The sequence below is a fragment of the Asterias amurensis genome, chromosome 15, assembly GCF_032118995.1.
Source record: "Asterias amurensis chromosome 15, ASM3211899v1".
In the NCBI taxonomy this organism is placed as follows: Eukaryota; Metazoa; Echinodermata; class Asteroidea; order Forcipulatida; family Asteriidae; genus Asterias; species Asterias amurensis.
In genome coordinates this window covers 5,966,974-5,985,809 of record NC_092662.1, presented here as the reverse complement: position 1 = coordinate 5,985,809, position 18,836 = coordinate 5,966,974, and the positions used below count along the sequence as shown (strand labels likewise).

The window sequence follows — 18,836 nt, the reverse complement described above, 5'->3', positions numbered from 1 at the left end:
CTTACACACGCCTTTCATGTCTGCCATTTCGGGAGTCAAAATCTAGACAAAGGACTGGACTCCCAAAATGGTGGGAATGGTAGATTTTGCTGAGGTGTGTTCTGCGTTGTGCAAGGGGATCAGTACCCTTATAAAAGATCCTTACCATTTTGAAAAGCTAATTAGACATTTTAAATCAGAATGAATACTTTTCTGAGGCAGCTCCCTCACAGCATGCACTAACTTCTAACTTTTCCCTGAATGCACTCTGTTTTCTTATTAACTAACCAGCATAGCCTAAGCATCATATATTCAACTTAAGCCCGGTTCATACATCCTGCGAATGCGAATGCGATGCAAATTTGACGTGAATTTCACGTCACAACCTGCCCTTCAACCTGCAAGTGAGTTGCCCAGAGTTGAACTGCTGCGAACTATTCGTTGCGAATTTTTGACGTCAACATTCGCTTCGCATTCGCATTCGCAGGAATTATGACCCAAGCTTAGCCATGCATGCAAACTGGCAGATTTTCTTCACCTTTTTGTGAAAAGATTGACTAACTTGTTTAGTTAATATGTTCGGGATGCATGAGTCTAACCAAGCTCTTGTTACAACACTATGTTACAGATACAAAGCATGTGATAATTTGAATATGCATGAGATAAGCATTTCCAGATATGAATATGCAGTAGCTAAATGTTACAGAATATGAACATGAAGAGTTACATTAATCTGTAATTGATAAAACAAGCAAAAAATGCTCAGCAAGTTGGTTTGAATATCTTCTACTGCCTCTAAAAAAAAAAAAAAAAAAAAAAAAATATTTTTAAAAAGCAAGTTGAAGAGAAAAATTGTGGTTTTGTTTTTAAGGCATTATTTTGTGTGTTTTCAAAGCTACTTGCATTAAAGTTTTGTTTCTTTGCATAGCAGTCGGTGAGTCACACGTATTGCTATTGTAGCAATTTTGGTTAAACACAAATCTTGTTAGATGTTGATTGGTCAATGATTAGCATTTAACATCCCTCAAACCTCCCAAACCCGCCCCTTTCTCCTCACAGTCAATGGAGGATGGAGCAGTTGGCAACCGTGGGAAGATTGCTCAGTCACATGCGGTAGCGGGACAAGGAATAGAATACGCTACTGTGATAATCCACCCCCACAGTATAATGGAAGAAGCTGTGAGGGAGCATCCAATCAGCAGGCTGAGTGTACCATGAGATCTTGTCCAGGTACATACCATTCTTAATTAGGGGGGGTTCAACTTACAAGATAGGGATCTACAGATGTCAATGTTTTAAAATTGGCTGATTGCCAGGCACCAGAAGTTCTTGACTCCATCTCCTTCAAAGTTCATCTCATGATTTTCCTTGAAGATTGGATGAAGTTGGCGTTGTACTCCCAAAACCACCCACTCTTAGTTTGAAGACACTTTTATTAGAATCTAAACATTTTGTTGTTGAGTTACCACAGAGTGGAATACCTTAATGAATTTTTAGACTTCTCCTGCCAAGATGAGATAGAGTTAAGAATAAATAAATCCACACAAGTGGTTGGTCAGGGTGCTGTGGTTATAGCAGTCCCCATTATGGCTTCAACTCCCTCCAGAAGTCTGCCAGTCTGACTCACTAATGAAATTCAAGAAACTGTTGAAGACTGAACTGTTCAGAGCTCATTCATTTGTTTATTGTTGATTCTTTATTGTACAGTGCCTTGATGTAGTGTCTAGAATATATGCACTTCATAAGGACTCTGTATTACTGTTATTATAATAACTACATCACCAACAAATGTCATCAAATTGTCCTCACCAAAAGTCTACTATTCTTGTATTCACAGTTGATGGTAAATTTGGACCGTGGACCGATTGGCAACCATGCAGTACAACATGTGGTTCTGGTGAACAGATAAGAACAAGACAATGTGATAACCCACCGCCTCAGAACTTTGGCAGAGATTGTCTCGGACCATCTCATCATAAGAGGATGTGCTCTGAGAGGGATTGCCCAGGTAAGATGCTGCTATTAGCAAATATCATTAACAAAGTTTAAGTTTAGTTTATAACCTTTTAGGATTTCCGACATTATTACCCCTGGTCACTGAGCCTTGAAGCATTTCTTAAAACCATCTCACAAACCAACGATACCTAACCATGCAATACCTCAAATCTCTTACAGGTATGATGCTGCCAAGCTTAATACAAATATCATTAGCAAACAAATATACTCTTTGGAAGCTGAAAAGCCTCCCGATTCTGAAAAATCCACTTCACAGTATATACACCAAGACCTTTAATCAAAAGAACATAATCTACCCAGCACAAGGATATACACATAGATATTGTGGCGCAAAAGGAAACACTGAACAGGCACGAAGGCCCACTAAATGGAGACCCTTGATTACACATTTGGTCAAAAAGAACCTTGGTTATAATTGTTTTCTTTGTAACTTGTCATTGTTTGTCAAACCAGTTTGCCATTTGATGGTACAAAACTTTGTTTAATAAAAATAAGCTCAATAACGAAACCCATATTTGTCTCTCTTGCTTATTTATCACAAACGTGCTTTGCCAAGTACTTTGGACTGTTCCTGTCCACTCAGTAAAACAAACTTAATGGCCAAACTTGTTGTCTGTCTCTGATTTAATGGAGTGAGCTTTTGTATTTCTAAATAAACGCGGCTATATTAAAATCATTTTTGTTTACATTCTTGTTTGTTTTTCTTTTGATCGACAGTCGATGGTAGATGGGATTCGTGGAGTCCATGGACGATTTGCACACGTTCCTGCGATAGCGGAGTTCGAACTCGATCCCGGGTTTGTAGACAACCACAAAACAACGGACGAGACTGCGTTGGAAATAACATTGAGCAAGACATCTGCCATGTGGAAAGATGTCCAAGTGAGTGAATCAATTTATGTATTTATTGGAACATTTTGTTAATGAAACTGAGTATTTGTTATTATTTTTTATAATAGAGGTCTGGTTTATATACATCTTTCGATGGCAGTTTTTATACTTTTGTATAACCTTGACATCCAACATTGAACTTGTATTCCTTGTGTCAAAGTCTTAAGATTAAAAAATAAAAATGTAAAAAATAATTGCAAACTCTGTATGTGGGAGGACAACATCAATGTCTGTTGATGACATAAGGTGAAGAACATGTAATTATAAAGCAATTAACTTTTCTCCTTCATTCTTCTAAACGATTCTTTGTAAACAATTACAACGAGCATCACCTGCAAATAGTGAAATAGCCCTAGCATTTGCCCGAGAAGGGGCGCTTGAAGGGGCACATCAATTTTCCTCTGGTGAGAGGCACTCCTATGGGGAAAACGTAAGTTTATTGGAACCGTGCACGGGGCGCCATAGCAATTGCTCTTGATGCCGTTGGTTATTCGAGGCCTGTCCTTTTAATTTCTTACTCCAATTTTCTCTCGTAGTCCATGGTAATTGGTCACCCTGGGAAGCTTGGACCAGCTGTAGTGCATCATGTGACGGTGGACGGCAGCGTCGTCTGAGGTACTGCAACCGTCCCGCTCCTCAGAACAACGGAAGATACTGCTCTGGAAAGTCTGGAGAAGTCAGGACTTGCAACCAGCAGGAATGCAGAAGTGAGTGCTACAATGCCACCAGTCTATTTAGTGGAGGAATTCTCCCAAAACAAATTAGAAACATCTATATGGTAAAACGGCCCAAACCTTAGGAAAGATTGCAGAAGCGAGTCTTGCTTTGCTTGTGACACTATTGAGTATTGTCAATCAGCCGTCAATGTGGTGTAGGAATTCTCCGGATTAAGTTAGAAACACATGGATCTATATGGTAACTCTTCCCTAACCTTAACAACATGGGACTCTATTATGGTAACTCAACCTTAACCTTACAATCATAAAGATCTATATGGTAACTCAACCACAACATGAAGAAACATTGGAATTATTATGGTAACTCGACCCAAATCTTAAGAAACATTAAGATCTATATGGTAACTCAACCCCAATCTTAAGAAACCTGCTCAGATTAGTAAGCCTGACTCCATTCCAAAATGTTGCTTATGTCCCAGTTTATTTCACAAAGGGATAATATTAAGCACTTTACCAGAGTGCTTTGTATTGTGAAATTGTTCTTGGCATTTAAACAATGGGAGACTTTGGAACGCTAGGTGACAGCAGACCTACCAAGTAAATTTCCTTAGACCTTTTCGCAAATACTGGGGCGTGCGCGTAAAGCTTGTAATTAGGTGCATTGTGGTCTAGCTGGTATCCAAATTTGATCCATATCTATCCCACAATGCACCTCATTCAACAGTCTGCGCTTGTGCAATGGTATTTGCGAAAAGGTCTATTGTTTACGTATCTCTGAGCATGCGCACATTACCGAGAACAATGGAATTTACCTGGTAAGTCTGCTGCCACCAAACATCCCAAAAGTCCCCTATTGGATCAGTTGGCTCGTTCCTCAAAAAATGAACAATAGCTGATTGTAAAATCAAGCCATGTACTTTACCTCATCAAACTCAGGAGTAGTTCTTCGGTAGGTCAAAGGTAATGACCATTTCAAAGTCACAACAACTTAACTGCTCGGTATTGACTTTGATTTACAGAGAATGGAAACTGGAGTCCCTGGTCCTCGTGGAGTGCGTGCTCACAAACATGCGGTGATAGTCGTAGTATAAGAGAACGTGTTTGTAACAATCCAGCACCTACTAGTAATGGGCAACCTTGTGTGGGACCCAACTCACAGGTCCGGAAGTGTAATGTACCATCATGTATAGGTAAGCTTGTGTCATTTGTGTTGGGTGATAATAATATCCTATAAATAAATATTTTATAGCTCTTAACAGCTGGACAGTGCTACTATCCAAGTAAATATTTATGGTCATACATTTTTATAGTATTTACCAATCTATGACCCTATCTTGAAATAACCTGAAAAAGTTGATAAAATCCTGTTCCGTATTTTGGTCAATCCTTATAGGCCTTGTCTCATTAAAATTATCCTATTTTTCAGGGTCATTATCATTCCTATAAATGTTTTGATGATAATTGATTGATTTCGTTAATAATTCAGTGTTATATTTACGGAACCTCAGGCCCTGGGGTTAGACTTGTCTATTCGAGCTCCCTTGAAGTATCACACCACAGTTTTCGAATCTCAGTTCTCAAATCATTCCTAAATATTTGACGAAAATTGATTGATATCAGTATTAAATCTCCTCATCCCAACCAGGAGGACCAATTCAAGCTGTAGCCAGAGTAGTCGGTAACGTCAACGGAGAAGAATTTGGACCAACAATGCTTATTGCAAACATCTCATCAGATCAAAGAGGTTATAGTCTGGTGACTGCTCAGATGTATAACATACCATCTACTGTAGGTCAGTGTACTAGACTTGATACATCTGCATAGATAATGTAGACATTAAACCCCTGAAATCACTCGGGAATAGATTGAAAACTTGTAAAGTCGCTCCTATTTGATAAGTAAATATATGCCTGTCACCACTAGTCGAGACGTTGAGAAGGTAGTGCATTCTGCTCTACCAACCAGGCTTCTACAGTGGATGCTATCCATGCCTATATCCTTATGGACTGTGAAGGGGGTAACCCTGTTTCAGCCCCAGGAGTAGGCGGCAACATGCCCCTGGTGACAGTTGATTTGGGTCGATAGCCCAAAGTGTAGCCCTCACCATGAAGTAACCATCTGTGTCTTTGTGATGTTGAGGCAATATCCCACACAAATTTTTAAACCACCCTCAAAACCTCTGTGCAGAAGCCACACCCTCTTTATAAGTATAATTCTTCAGCCACTCCCTATCATACTGGTCACGCCCTTCTTTAATATGAAAGCTTTTCATGAAATCTCCTTGTTGATCCTCTTTGCTCAGGTTACGCTCTACGTCATCTTCTCTCCATAATTTCTCCGATCTACTGGACCAGCGCCTACGAAATCGGCGACGCAGTCAACGGGCATACACTCACTGAGGGCAGCTTCGAGAGGGACACTGAAGTTAGCTTTGGATCAGGTATGGGACATTGAGGCATTTGAAAGACATGTTGGCACTCTCACCCGGTGTATTCTCAATGATTTTCAATTACACAAACTGGACAACAGGGCAAGTTTGACCATTTGTCAACCATTAGTCAATGTTCCGCTGTTGCCTATGCATGAAATACATCCTCGGTATCGGGCAAAGTCAACCAATGGTCGACAGTAGTCAACTATAGTCCCTACTCGAACTTGCTCTAAAAGGTCAAAGTACACATTGATGTCACTTGGAACCATCTTACCACTCCTGTATTTGGTCTGTTTAGTGAATTTTAGAACTAATTAGACCTCGGTGGTTCAAAATGACTAAGTTTGTAAACTTCATTTTGATATTTCTTTGTTAAGGTGAGACTCTCTCTATCAAGCACATTGTGACTGGCGTCGATGCCGATGGACTTCTCAAACTCACCATCTCAGTCAGTGGTGACGTCCCGGAGATCTACGCCGATGATAGAATCACCTTCTTGCCCTACGATGAGAACTACGTCCAGACCGGACCAGGAGAGATTTACGCCTTCTCCTTCCGTACCTACACTATCAATGGAATGCCTATCCCCTATGCATGGAGACATACTATCAAATATGACCCATCGGCGGATGCCATGCCGTTCTTGGTGGAGACTTTGAAATCAAAAATGGTTCGTGTCGATTATAATCCTTCGGAGCAGTTGATGGAGTATGGTGTGCGAGTCTCAATTGAAGAAGGTAAGGCTTAGGGTGCGGATTAGGCTTTGGATTAGGGTGTGGCTTAGGCTGTGGATTAGGCTGTGGATTAGGGTGTGAATGAGAGTGTGAATTAGGGTGTGGATTAGGGTGTGGATGAGGCTGTTGATTAGGCTGTGGCTTCTGCTGTGGATAAGGGTGTGGATTAGGCTATGGCTTATGCTGTGGATTATGGAGTGGATTAGGCTGTGGCTTATGATGTGGATTAGGGTGTGGATTAGGCTATGGTTTATGCTGTGGATTAGGGTGTGGCTTATGCTGTGGATTAGGGTGCAGATTAGGCTGTGGATTAGGCTATGGCTTAGGCTATGGGTTAGGCTATGGCTTGATGACTGTCTCTGAGTAGACTTTCCCCAGGCAAATCGCTTTAAGTTTTAAATAAACATGGGATAGCATTTGGGTAAGAATTTCTTGCTGTACTTTATTGCAGTAATTTTGTATTAATGGCTTCCAAGCAAGGAACAAAGAAAGTTTCAACATTTTAAGAAATAATTTTGCTTTGAACAAAGAGAAACTTACTAGAACTGGACTTGAACCTGCAATCTCCAGATTGTTTTTAAGTTTAACCAGTCATTTTTCTTTGTGGTTAACTAACTACTTGACATTTTTAAGAAGAGGTTTTTTTCATAGTTTGTTGGCATTCTGGTTTGATATTCCCTTGCTGATTTCTGTTGATGCTGATTTCTGTTCAAGACACTGACCATTCTGCTAGTGTTCCTATCACAGTAACAATATATTCTTCTGACTGTCTGGAAATATTTGATACCATTTTTATTTATTTGTTTTTATCTACAGGTTCGCCAAGTAACCAATGTCCAACTGGGTTCTACTTTGATCAGATTGGTCCATATTGCAGAGGTAAATCAATTCATTAAACAAATTTTGTGAAAAGTTTGTACTTTGTATATTGTATATTTTCATGCACATTTAGTTGTTAGTGAAACAAGAGCTTGTCTCAGGTCATTGTTTGTTTTTACAACTTGAGATGGTGAAGAAAGAGACTCCCCTATTTGCAGAACCCGCTGCTAAATATAGGATATAATTTGGTCATATGGAAAGTTTAACATTTTGTGTCATATCTACCACATCAGTTCAAGAAAACGCTTACACTTATGTGAAAATAATACACAAGTAACAGCTGTACAAGTTTTGAGATATGCACCCATTCTGCTTGTCAAAAATGTATATAAATCAGACAGTGCCGTGTTTCTAAAATGTAAGATTTGATGTTTATCCGTTTGGCTCTGTGGCTCTTTTATGATGTCACAAATTACATGGTATATAGAGAGGCACTGATGGGTTAATATTTCTATTGATGATGTCATGTTACTATTTTTAGATGAGAATGAATGTTCAAGAAGAGAGACTTGCCTCCATGGATGTGAGAACACCCCTGGTAGTTTCTACTGTACCTGCTGGAACGGCTATAAGTTAGAGGGAGACCTTCGCTCATGTAGCGGTAAGGAATCAACAAATATTGGTTGCATTATCACAGAATATGAAATCTGGGTTGTTTTATATATTAAACTCACATCTACATGTAGATCCTTGTCATTTGAAAGCTGTTTAAACGGATAGACGAGGAAACTCATCCACTCCCACCCTCACAAAATTCTAAAACCCCTTTCTAAACAACGTTGACGACTCCATGTTAACACCAACTTTGTAGCTTCCTTCCCTCTTTTGTTTCTGATTGCAATTTTTTATGCAAGAAGAAGTTCCTGTCCTGCATTTTGACCCTTGCAGAGTCTTTCTCAAAGGTATTTTTTTTTTTTTTGCCATTGAGAAAGACTCTGCTAAGGTCGAAAACGTCAGGCCATTAACTTTTTTTTTTTGCAATTGTACTATGGGTCCTTTTAAAGGCAGTGGACACTATTGGTAATTACTCAAAATATTTATTAGCACGAAACCTTACTTGGTAACGAGTAATGGGGAGAGGTTGATGGTTTAAAACATTGTGAGAAACGGCTCCCTCTGAAGTGCCATAGTTTTTGAGAAAGAAGTAATTTTCCACGAATTTGATTTCGAGACCTCAAGTTTAGAACTTGAGGTCTTGAAATCAACCATCTAAACGCACACAACTTTGTATGACAAGGGTGTTTTTTCTTTCATTCTTATCTCGCAAGTTCGATGACCGATTGAGCTTAAATTTTCACAGGTTTGTTATTTTATGCATATGTTGAGAAACACCAACTGTGAAGAATAGTCTTTGACAATTACCGATAGTGTCCACTGCCTTTAATGTGGTAAGTAGTTTGCAACAGCTAAGTTTTTTTTTGCAATTTTTGATGAGAGCTTTTTACCTTTTCAGACATCAATGAATGTGACACCGTACCTAGTGTATGTGGTGAAAACGAAGACTGTAGGAATATAGCAGGATCTTATATGTGTCTTCAACGCTGTGGTGTAGGATACAAACGATCCTATTCAGGAAATGCTTGCAGTGGTAAGTCCAAGATTCCATACCCCACTTCCCAAACCTCATCATTCTGTTGTTTCATTGTCACTCTTATTTCAATTCAATTCGATTCATCAACAATTATTTCCACCAAGGATTTGTGAATTTCATACCACACTGGCTCTTTAATTATATATAAGAATAAGAATAAGAATAAGCTGACATTAACACACCTTTATAACGGTGTGGCCATCTTAATTTTACTTCATTCCAACTCATTGTAACCAAACTGAGGCTGGACAAAATAATGGTCTGGTTCCATGTTTGCGCAATGAATGTTAGCATTCATTACTGTTATGGAAACAGGGAACATGACCAAGATGGTGACAGCATGACAAAGGTCTAGGGAGCTTCTTTTCCAGAGGTTGCAAAGTGGATGTGTCCAACACAGAAAACAAATATCCAAAACAAAGATGGCCCAAAAAAATTATCATAGCCAACACTCTTCCTAAAAGAGATTTACACATGTTTGTAACCGAAAGTTAGAATTAAAAGTTGCTTCTTGTTTTCCACACCATGCAAAGCTTCAATCATCCCTTGCTCTTGATTCATTTTGAACATTCTGTTTTGGAGTTGCTTTGTGTCCACCAACGGATGGTTCATTTTAAGAAACTTAGCTTATGTGAAAAAATTTATTCATGGACCAACTCATCTCAGAATGAACCTTAGCTCATTGTGAAATAATTGACTCATTGGCTAACTTATCTTAAAATGAATCGTAGCTCGTTGTGAAATTCTCTCCTGATCAGCCCAATTCAATAAAACCTGTAAGCACAAAAACTTGCTAGGCACAGACAATTATTGCTTAATAGAAACAGGTTACCAGCCAAAAGTACAATAACTTTACACTGTTGTGACTGGTGCCCCACTCAATTCTCGATTAGCAAAGAAATATATGTCAAGCAGTATTCTGTGCATAACAGCTTTATGAATTGGCCCATGTACACCTGACTTTGGCTGAGATTTTCCGTAATTTTGTATACTTGTCTTTTAGATATCAATGAATGTGTGGAGACAGTGGGACGTTGCGCTCATCAATGTGAGAATACTCTAGGCAGCTACCGATGTAACTGCAACCGTGGTTATGAGCCAGACGGAAGTGCCTGCGTTGGTAAGTTAAACAACTAGGATGGATGAGGTTAGCAGGTCTATGAAATTGGGTCCAGATGTTCAGGCTAGTTTGCCTGTAGCGTATTAAATATAATAATTGAAATGTGACTAAACTTCTCTTTCCTACCGTCAGGTATTTGGAGTTGGTCTTCAATCTAAGAGCTCACTGAATATAAAAAATAAACCAATCTTCCTGAGGATGATTTCCATCTAAAATACCAAATACAGTCAAAGTACTGTGTTTATGGAAAACCAGAAATAAACTTTTACTCTTCTAAAAAACAGTGTCACAAAACAGCATTTGACTAACTTTGTTGTCCTGTCCTACAGATATTAATGAGTGTATCCGTCCGAACGTTTGTCAAGACGACCAAGAATGTAAGAATACTCGGGGAAGCTTTACTTGTACCACTATCTGCACCTCTGGATTTGAACGAGCTTCAAACGGATCATGTGTCGGTAAGTCTCTTTCAAATCTTACACTTAAATTAAGGTCACATCCCCTAAAGCCCAGTTGATACTCCCTGTGAATGCAAATAAATGCGATACAAATTTTGATGTCACAGGGTTATTTTCACAGTGAATGCTTCTTAGGAACTCAGCTCTAGTCAACTGATGTGAATTATCCATTACCAATTTGTGACATTGAAATTCGAATGGCATTTGCATTCTCAGGAAGTATGAACCAAGCTTAAAATGTTATCCCTCTGGGGCATTTATAATTATCAACATTTTCACAATCTTACAAAAGGTGTAGGGTTTACGCTTGTGAAAATGTGTTGATAATTGGGGTGGCACGGTTGGCTTGTGCGTAAAGCGCTCGCCTCTCACCAAGGTGACCCCGTTCGATTCCCGACCAGGGCCATATGTGAGTTGAGTTGTGCGTTGGTTCTTTGCTGTGCCAAGAGGGTTTTCCAGACTATCCGATTTTTCTCCCTCAGGAAAAAATCAAACACTTTCGTTCTTGGCAGTGCTCCGTGGTCATAATGGGTTGATGTGGCTGGCAGCTGAATGCGCCCTTGCATGCCTGCTTCTCGAACACGTTGTAGCCGCGTCCTTCGCAATTCAGCTCTAGCTGCGAGTAAGGACAATTAGCCCCCCAAATTATTATTATTACTATTATAATTGTGAGCGGCCCCTAAGATTGACCCATGATGGAGGTTATGAAAACGATACAGGAATCGGCTCTCATTGATTATATGTTTATGATTTGGATTCCAGACATCAACGAATGCTCCAGTCTGAGTTTAAACCACTGTTCTAGAATGCAGACTTGCCGTAATACCTTGGGAAGTTATTCTTGTGTTTGCCCACGTGGATTCATCAAGAGCTCTCAACGATCAAATATATGCGAAGGTAAGAAAGGATCAATGTATTTATCTTTATTTTATCTGCTCAGCGCGTGCCCTTCTTATAATTAAATATATGCGAAGGTAAGAAAGGATCAATGTATTTATCTTTATTTTATCTGCTCTGCGCGTGCCCTTCTGAGGGCGCTCTTACTTTATATTTCCTTAGCGACTGTGAAGGGGTAACCTGGGGCCTTTTTCTAACCTCGGCTTGGGCTCCCGCTTAGGCTCCAGGCTTCGTCTGCTGATGTTCGAACCACCGCGTGCAATACACGCTGCTCCAAAAATGCAAGTTAAAGGCCGAGCTGTGTTTCCACTGCATACGCAGCACACAAAGCCGGAGCCGGAGCTCAAGCTGAGGTTTGAGAAAGGCGCCCTGTTTCAGCCCTAGGAGTAAGTGGTAGCAAGCCCCTGGTGACAGCCCAAATCAGTTTGGTGTAGCCCTCATTGTGATATTAGGCGATATTTCATCAAATAAAATATAAATTCTTGAGTTTTTTGTGTGACGATTTTTCAGTGAAACAAATACGGTTGAACCGAATTTCATATTCTTTTCTCTTATTATGAAAGATGAAATAGGAAAACTTTTGTAAGTTGTTCTTAACTCTTCAGCAAATATTTACATTCAAGTTTGATGTAAGATTTACTGAGGTCTGTTTATGTTAAGAGAATTAAATAGGGGGTAGCTGTGTTGAGCAAAGAGGGTAAGTGCTATATTTTGTTTTCCTCTTTGTAAAGAGAATGTAAGTCATTTCACATTTTTTTTTCCATCAGATGTAAATGAATGCAAGGAGAATCCATGCAGCTACCAGTGCCGCAACACCCAGGGATCTTATCAGTGTATCTGTCGTGAAGGAATGCTACGTCTCACCGATCGTAGAACCTGTGTAGGAAATCCTACTTATCCAAATGAGGCTCTGACCAGTCCAGACTCATGCCCAGATGGGCATATTAGAATCAACAATATCTGTGCCGGTAAGTCACCATTAGTCACTATTATCGGTCCTTTTCACATGCTGCTCCCAAACTCTGGAACAATCTACCCCTTGACATTCGTCAGTCTTCTTCATCGACTGTATTTAAATCCTGCTTAAAAACCCACCTGTTTTCCTCACGTTTTTGTGATTAATTTGTTGTTCTTTTCTTTTCTTTCTTTTCTTTTTGTTAGTGCGCCATGAGCGTCAGTCATGGCGGATACCGGCGCCTTATAAATTTTCATTATTTTTATTATTATTATTATTATTATTTTCCAAGGAAGGATTATACTTTTTGTCCATCTACTTAGTTCCAAAACTCTCAAGACTATAGCGTTGGACAGTTGTGCTAGGTGTACAAACTGTTTGTTGCAGTTTTGTCAATATGGCTACAGATGTACTTTTAAATGATTTTAAAGAGAGTTAGCCTTAAATGCTGAACCCTTATATTGACTCGAATAGAATAAGCCCCAGTAGTAGCAATACCTTTACAAGATGTACCTTTTATTGACTCAAAAAGAGTAACCCAAATGTAGCATGCTTTATTTATTTTTATTTATTTATTGATATCCACTTACAGGAATTGTTACAAACTATGTATAAATATAAATATAAATGTAACAATATATAACACTAAAAATTACACAATATTGATAACAACATTGCCGATGCTGTACATGTACCTAAACAAACATGCTCCCTATCTTGACAGCATATTTACCCTATGAAGTTTGTAGGTACCCTAGTTTTTCAATTGTAGAATCCAGTTCTCACTGTATTGTTGCAACTATAGCTTTCTCATGAACTGTTTGCTTGTTTGTCTTTTTATATTCAGGACTTTGTGAGAGTGGTGATGAAACCTACGTATGTTCCTGCCCAGATGGATATCAAATTGATGAACAAAACTGTCTTGGTAAGAGGATTTATCTTGTTGTTACTATTTCTGATCTTCTTAAGCTCTTTAACCTCAGTCTTCATTGGAAAGTTGGAGCGTAAATGTGACGCCCCTCGCCGGCCGAAATCGGGCCGTTCTTTAAAATACTGAGTGAAATTTGAAGTGAAGCTTTGTTATCAATATGATGTGATAATTTTAATATTTTATGTGTTCAGAAGTACAATTTATTTAAGTTACTTTTTTAGTATCATTTGATGATGATTTGATTTAAATATAGGATTCGAAAATGCCTCTAGCTACCGGGGATTTTTTGTGGTTTAGCTGGTAAGACACTGCTCTAGGATTGCAAAGGTCTTTGGTTCAAATCCCACCTGATTAATGCCTGTGATTATTTTTTACAGAACTCGGGGGAAAGTACTGAGTATTCAGTGCTTAGTACCCATCAGTGCGAGAGTAAAAATCAAATTAATATGATTTGATACGATTTGATATGATTTGATTTGATTTGATTTGATTTGATTTGTTTTGATTTCTTGCAGATGTAAATGAGTGTCGAATGGAGCATGCTTTCTGTCAGGGACTTTGTGAGAATACTCTGGGTAGTTATCTCTGTTCATGTCCTGAAGGTTACAGCTTGGGAAGCGATCAAAGAAGCTGTGTTGGTAAGTGTATAATTATGTCATCTTTAATGAGGGTAAACTTCGATCAGCGCCGAACACTGCATTCCAAGGAGGCCCTCAGTACAGAAATTGTTTAGTAAAAATATAAATGATTTTTGGGGTTGAACAAAGAATTGACTAGAGTGGGATTCAAACCAACGACCTCCGGATTATGGCGCTCTACCAACTGAACTATCTAGCCCTACATGTATATTGGCAGTGATCCTATTTTGTCAATAGCTTTGTTAGGGGATGCCAATATACATGAAGGGCTAGATAGCTCAGTTGGTAGAGCCCCGGCACGTTAATCCGGAGGTCGTTGGTTCGAATCCCACTCTAGTCAATTCTTTGTTCAACTCCCCAAATCATTTATAAATATACCCAGTCATTTTCCCTTGTCAGGCACCTTAATTCCTTTGGTTACAAAGCGCACATATATACACCATAAAAATTGTTCTCCATTTGTATCTCACATTTAGGAATGCCATGTTTTTAATATTCTTACACTTTTTTTGTATCAGACTTTTTTTGGGGATGTATTTTAAAAATGATCTTTGATTTATGTGTAGAATGTTGATTTCCATTTTTTATGTTTGGTTCCTTTTCTTGTGTTTGGCTATATTGGTTATCAATTTATTGCTGATTGATAAGGTGTATCACTGATTGGTTGATTGGTTAATGATTGATTGATCAATTGATTGGTTGATTGATTGGCAAATTGACTTAATTATTTATTGATTTATTGATGGAAGACTGATTTACTTATTGACTTGCTTAATTATTGATTCATTGATTTAAAATTATGATTGATTGTCCATTTATTGATAAATTGCTAGATTGATTGGTTACTTACTGTTGGTGGTTTAGTGGCTGGATTAAATCAACTATATAGTGATAAATTGATTATTTGATAATGATTATTTTTTTTATTGATTTCTCATCCTAGATATCAATGAATGCCTACAGAACCGATGTAGTCGGGACAGAATGTGTTTCAATACAAGAGGCAGTTATGAATGTGTTTATGTCCCATGCCCAACATTCTATCGTAGAACGGAATTAGTAGTTGAAGAAGGAGTGAGTTTCAGGTCAGTAAAATTTTATAATCTTAAAATGTTTATTTACCTACGATTTTTTTCGAAATCTGAGCAAGACCTTTTTCCAACCAATGAGGTTAGAATCCCCAGCCGTGACGCTTGTGTCCTTAAGCAAGACACTTTACCATTGCATCAAACTTCGGATGGGACGTTAAGCCGTTGGTCCCATGTGTTGTGTAATGCATGTAAAAAAAAAAAAAAAACAGTGCACTTATCAAAAAGAGAAGGGGTTCGCCCTGGTGTTCCTGTGGCTGTGGCTGCTTGATGCGCCGTAGCACCTTGTAAACCCTTATAAGGTGCTACATAATTGGGTCTCAGTATTCATCTCTGCAATAACCTATCATGCTGAAAGTTTGTATATACTCAGCGCCTTGAGTACCTTGTTTGGTAGATACATGCACTATATTATTATTCTTATACATTGCGAGGGTTTGTGACTAATAAACAAATTTGATGCTTATTTTTCAGTTGTATCAAAGAGTGTCCCGAGACGGGTCAACCTGGATGTTATAACCTAGCTGATGCGATACGATACCGAACCCACGCATTGGCCAAGGACACACGCTCAGGCTGGCCTACAAGAGATCTCTTCATCATGAGAGTACTGAAACAGGATGGAACCTATGAAAATAATGTTCACTTCAGAATCGTGGATCTACAAGCCTCTAAAAAGGTAATGTTGTTGACAGGAATTATTGGCATTGTTGTGTATTAGATGCGCTCATTACTCATTTAGAAACGAGGTAAATCAAAATATTCCCAGCACTAAGATATTTCATGTGAGGATTTCTTTAATCTATAGGATGTCTAATGAAGTATTGCAAGTTATCTTTCAGTAGTTCGACTTTTAAGTATTAATTTACAATCAATACACTTGTATCAGTGTTTCATGTATCGGTATATCGATATATAAGAATATCACTTATCAATATATCAGAGTATCAATGATCAAAACATCAGTAATTCCTTGATCAGTTTATCAGTAAATCACCGATCAGTATATCAGTAAACACTTATCAATATATCAGTAAATCACTGATCAATATATCTGTAAATCGCTGATCAATAAATAGATAAATCATTGATGAATGTATCTTAAAATCACTAATCAAAATATCAATACATCACTGATCAATATATCAGTAAATCACTTATCAATATCTTTCCTTACTTACAGTACTGCAAGTGCATCATGCCTTTCCGAGTCAATCGTGAAGGAACCACAACTTACGTATCAACGACGTCTACACTGGATAAACCAAAGCAGTACAGGCTAACGGTTCAAGCCAACGTCTACGATGATAATAACGTCTACAAGTACTCAACCAAAGACATCATTTTCATTTCAGTCTCTGCTTACGACTACTAAACCCAACCGATGGTTATCGTTCGGTAGTACATGTATATGCCTACCTTAAGTGTCTTCCTTTATGTCATGAAATCCTTATATATATACAAAATTGTATATAGTTATATATGCTATTAATGTTTGGGTCTAGGTGACTTTACTAGTAGATTGTTATTTAAGTAGATTTTCTCGTGGAAACATTTTTAGAATTCCATAACGGCTGTATCAACTTAGTTTATGAGTATCATCGATACGAAGCTACAAAGATAGAACATGAACAATCATTCTTTGAAATTAGACACCATAGTTTGATATGATGTGAAGAGAAGAGAGTATGTTAACTGTAAATGTGTAGCCCATTATGGTAGATTTTCATCTAAGAAGACTTTCAAATTTTTTAATAAATATAAATATTTCACGTTGTTGCAGCTTGTATAAGTAACTGAAAGGCTGCCTGCATCTATTTTTCCATACTTTTTAAATTCTAAGGCCTTGCCATATTTTTAAGGAGATTTTTTTTATATCGGGAAGTAGTTCAAGAGAAGTGTTTAAGAATAAACGTTTTTTAACCTCTGTGAAAACTTCTATAGGGAAACTCCATACCTAACAATTTTCTTTCGTAAAATCTGACTTTTTAAAGTCTTCTGACTAATATGCCAAAATGTAAACTATTTTTTTGAAATTAACATAAGTGGGGAAACTCCATACCTAACAAATTTCTCTGTAAAACCTTCATCGGACTGACTTTTTGAAGTCCTACGAATAATATGCCAAAATTTAAACTATAAGTGGTAGAGTATTATTTTATATTTATGAGTCAGTTGTCATGCTTATATTTTTTCTATTTTGTGCAGATTTATAGCGTATTTGAAAACAAGGATAACACCTTCAATTTCTCCAAATTTTTACACTTTATTTTTATTTTACAGATTTCCTTTAACCAGTGATTTATTCAAAACCTGTTTGAGTAGACCAGACATAGGTCTTGCTGTGTTCTACAAATGATTCATGTAATTTAAGCCAAAATTACAAGGGGGTAAGCCTTGCTGTTCAGTCCTTTTAATGTTTCAAGACATTTTAGCCAAATGTACAAGGGATAAGCCGTGTTGTTTATTCCTTTTGAAGTTGCATCAAATTTTATCAAAAATAAGAAAGGGTAAAATTTGCTGTTCATTCCTTTTTAGGTTTCATGAAATTGTTGCCAAAATTATAAGGTGTAAGCCTTGCTGCTCATTCCCTTTGACATCTCATTTAATTCTAACAAAATAACAAAGGGTAAGATTTGCTGTTCATTCCTTTTGATGTGTCATGTAAATTGAGCCAAAATTACAAGGGGTAAACCTTGGTGTTCATTCCTTTCGACAATTTTAAGTTATTTTACCTAAAACTAAGGAGTAAGCCTTGCTGTTCTTTAGAAGTTGCATTAAATTTTAGCCAAATTAACAAAAAGTAAGAATTGCTGTCCATTCCTTTTATGGCTTCATGACATTTTTTTCGGCAAAATTCACAAGACTATAGCCTTGTACACTTTTTCGGCAAAGTTCACAAGCCTTGTACACTTTTTTAGGCAAAGTTCACAAGGCTATAGCCTTGTTCACTTTTTCTGCAAAATTTGAAAAATTCACAAGGCTATAGCCTTGTACACTTTTTCCGCAAAATTTGAAAAATTCACAAGGCTATAGCCTTGTACATTTTTTCGACAAAATTCACAAGGCTATAGCCTTGTACACTTTTTCGGCAAAATTCACAAGGCTATAGCCTTGTACACTTTTTCCGCAAAATTTGAAAAATTCACAAGGCTATAGCCTTGTACACTTTTTCCGCAAAATTCACAAGGCTATATATGCCTTGTACACTTTTTCGGCAAAATTCACAAGGCTATATACAGTATGCCTTGTACACTTTTTTCGGCAAAGTTCACAAGGCTATAGCCTTGTACACTTTTTCCGCAAAATTTGAAAAATTCACAAGGCTATATAGCCTTGTACCCTTTTTTCGGCAAAGTTCACAAGGCTATAGCCTTGTACACTTTTTCCGCAAAATTTGAAAAATTTACAAGGCTATAGCCTTGTACACTTTTTCGGCAAAATTCACAAGGCTATAGCCGTGTACACTTTTTCTGCAAAATTTGAAAAATTCACAAGGTAATAGCCTTGTACACTTTTTCGGCAAAATTCACAAGGCTATATATGCCTTG

The 18,836-nt window shown here is 37.9% G+C and overlaps 1 protein-coding gene across 3 annotated transcripts in view; it reads left to right on the top strand.

The window, feature by feature from the left end:
• LOC139948546 (hemicentin-1-like) overlaps positions 1-18,088 on the top strand; it is a 99,459-nt gene extending 81,371 nt beyond the window's left edge. For all 3 annotated transcript variants that reach the window (XM_071946732.1, XM_071946733.1, XM_071946731.1), the window contains 20 exons: positions 1,039-1,209; positions 1,817-1,987; positions 2,713-2,877; positions 3,423-3,593; positions 4,583-4,753; positions 5,209-5,355; positions 5,866-6,003; positions 6,372-6,731; positions 7,545-7,607; positions 8,089-8,208; positions 9,061-9,195; positions 10,202-10,318; positions 10,648-10,776; positions 11,539-11,673; positions 12,441-12,641; positions 13,476-13,553; positions 14,075-14,197; positions 15,141-15,282; positions 15,760-15,964; positions 16,469-18,088. In XM_071946732.1, the coding sequence (XP_071802833.1) occupies positions 1,039-1,209; positions 1,817-1,987; positions 2,713-2,877; positions 3,423-3,593; positions 4,583-4,753; positions 5,209-5,355; positions 5,866-6,003; positions 6,372-6,731; positions 7,545-7,607; positions 8,089-8,208; positions 9,061-9,195; positions 10,202-10,318; positions 10,648-10,776; positions 11,539-11,673; positions 12,441-12,641; positions 13,476-13,553; positions 14,075-14,197; positions 15,141-15,282; positions 15,760-15,964; positions 16,469-16,660 (3,134 nt within the window). In that variant the 3' untranslated portion in view covers positions 16,661-18,088. The remainder of the gene's footprint in view (positions 1-1,038; positions 1,210-1,816; positions 1,988-2,712; positions 2,878-3,422; positions 3,594-4,582; positions 4,754-5,208; positions 5,356-5,865; positions 6,004-6,371; positions 6,732-7,544; positions 7,608-8,088; positions 8,209-9,060; positions 9,196-10,201; positions 10,319-10,647; positions 10,777-11,538; positions 11,674-12,440; positions 12,642-13,475; positions 13,554-14,074; positions 14,198-15,140; positions 15,283-15,759; positions 15,965-16,468) is intronic.
• The last annotated feature ends 748 nt before the right edge of the window (positions 18,089-18,836 follow it).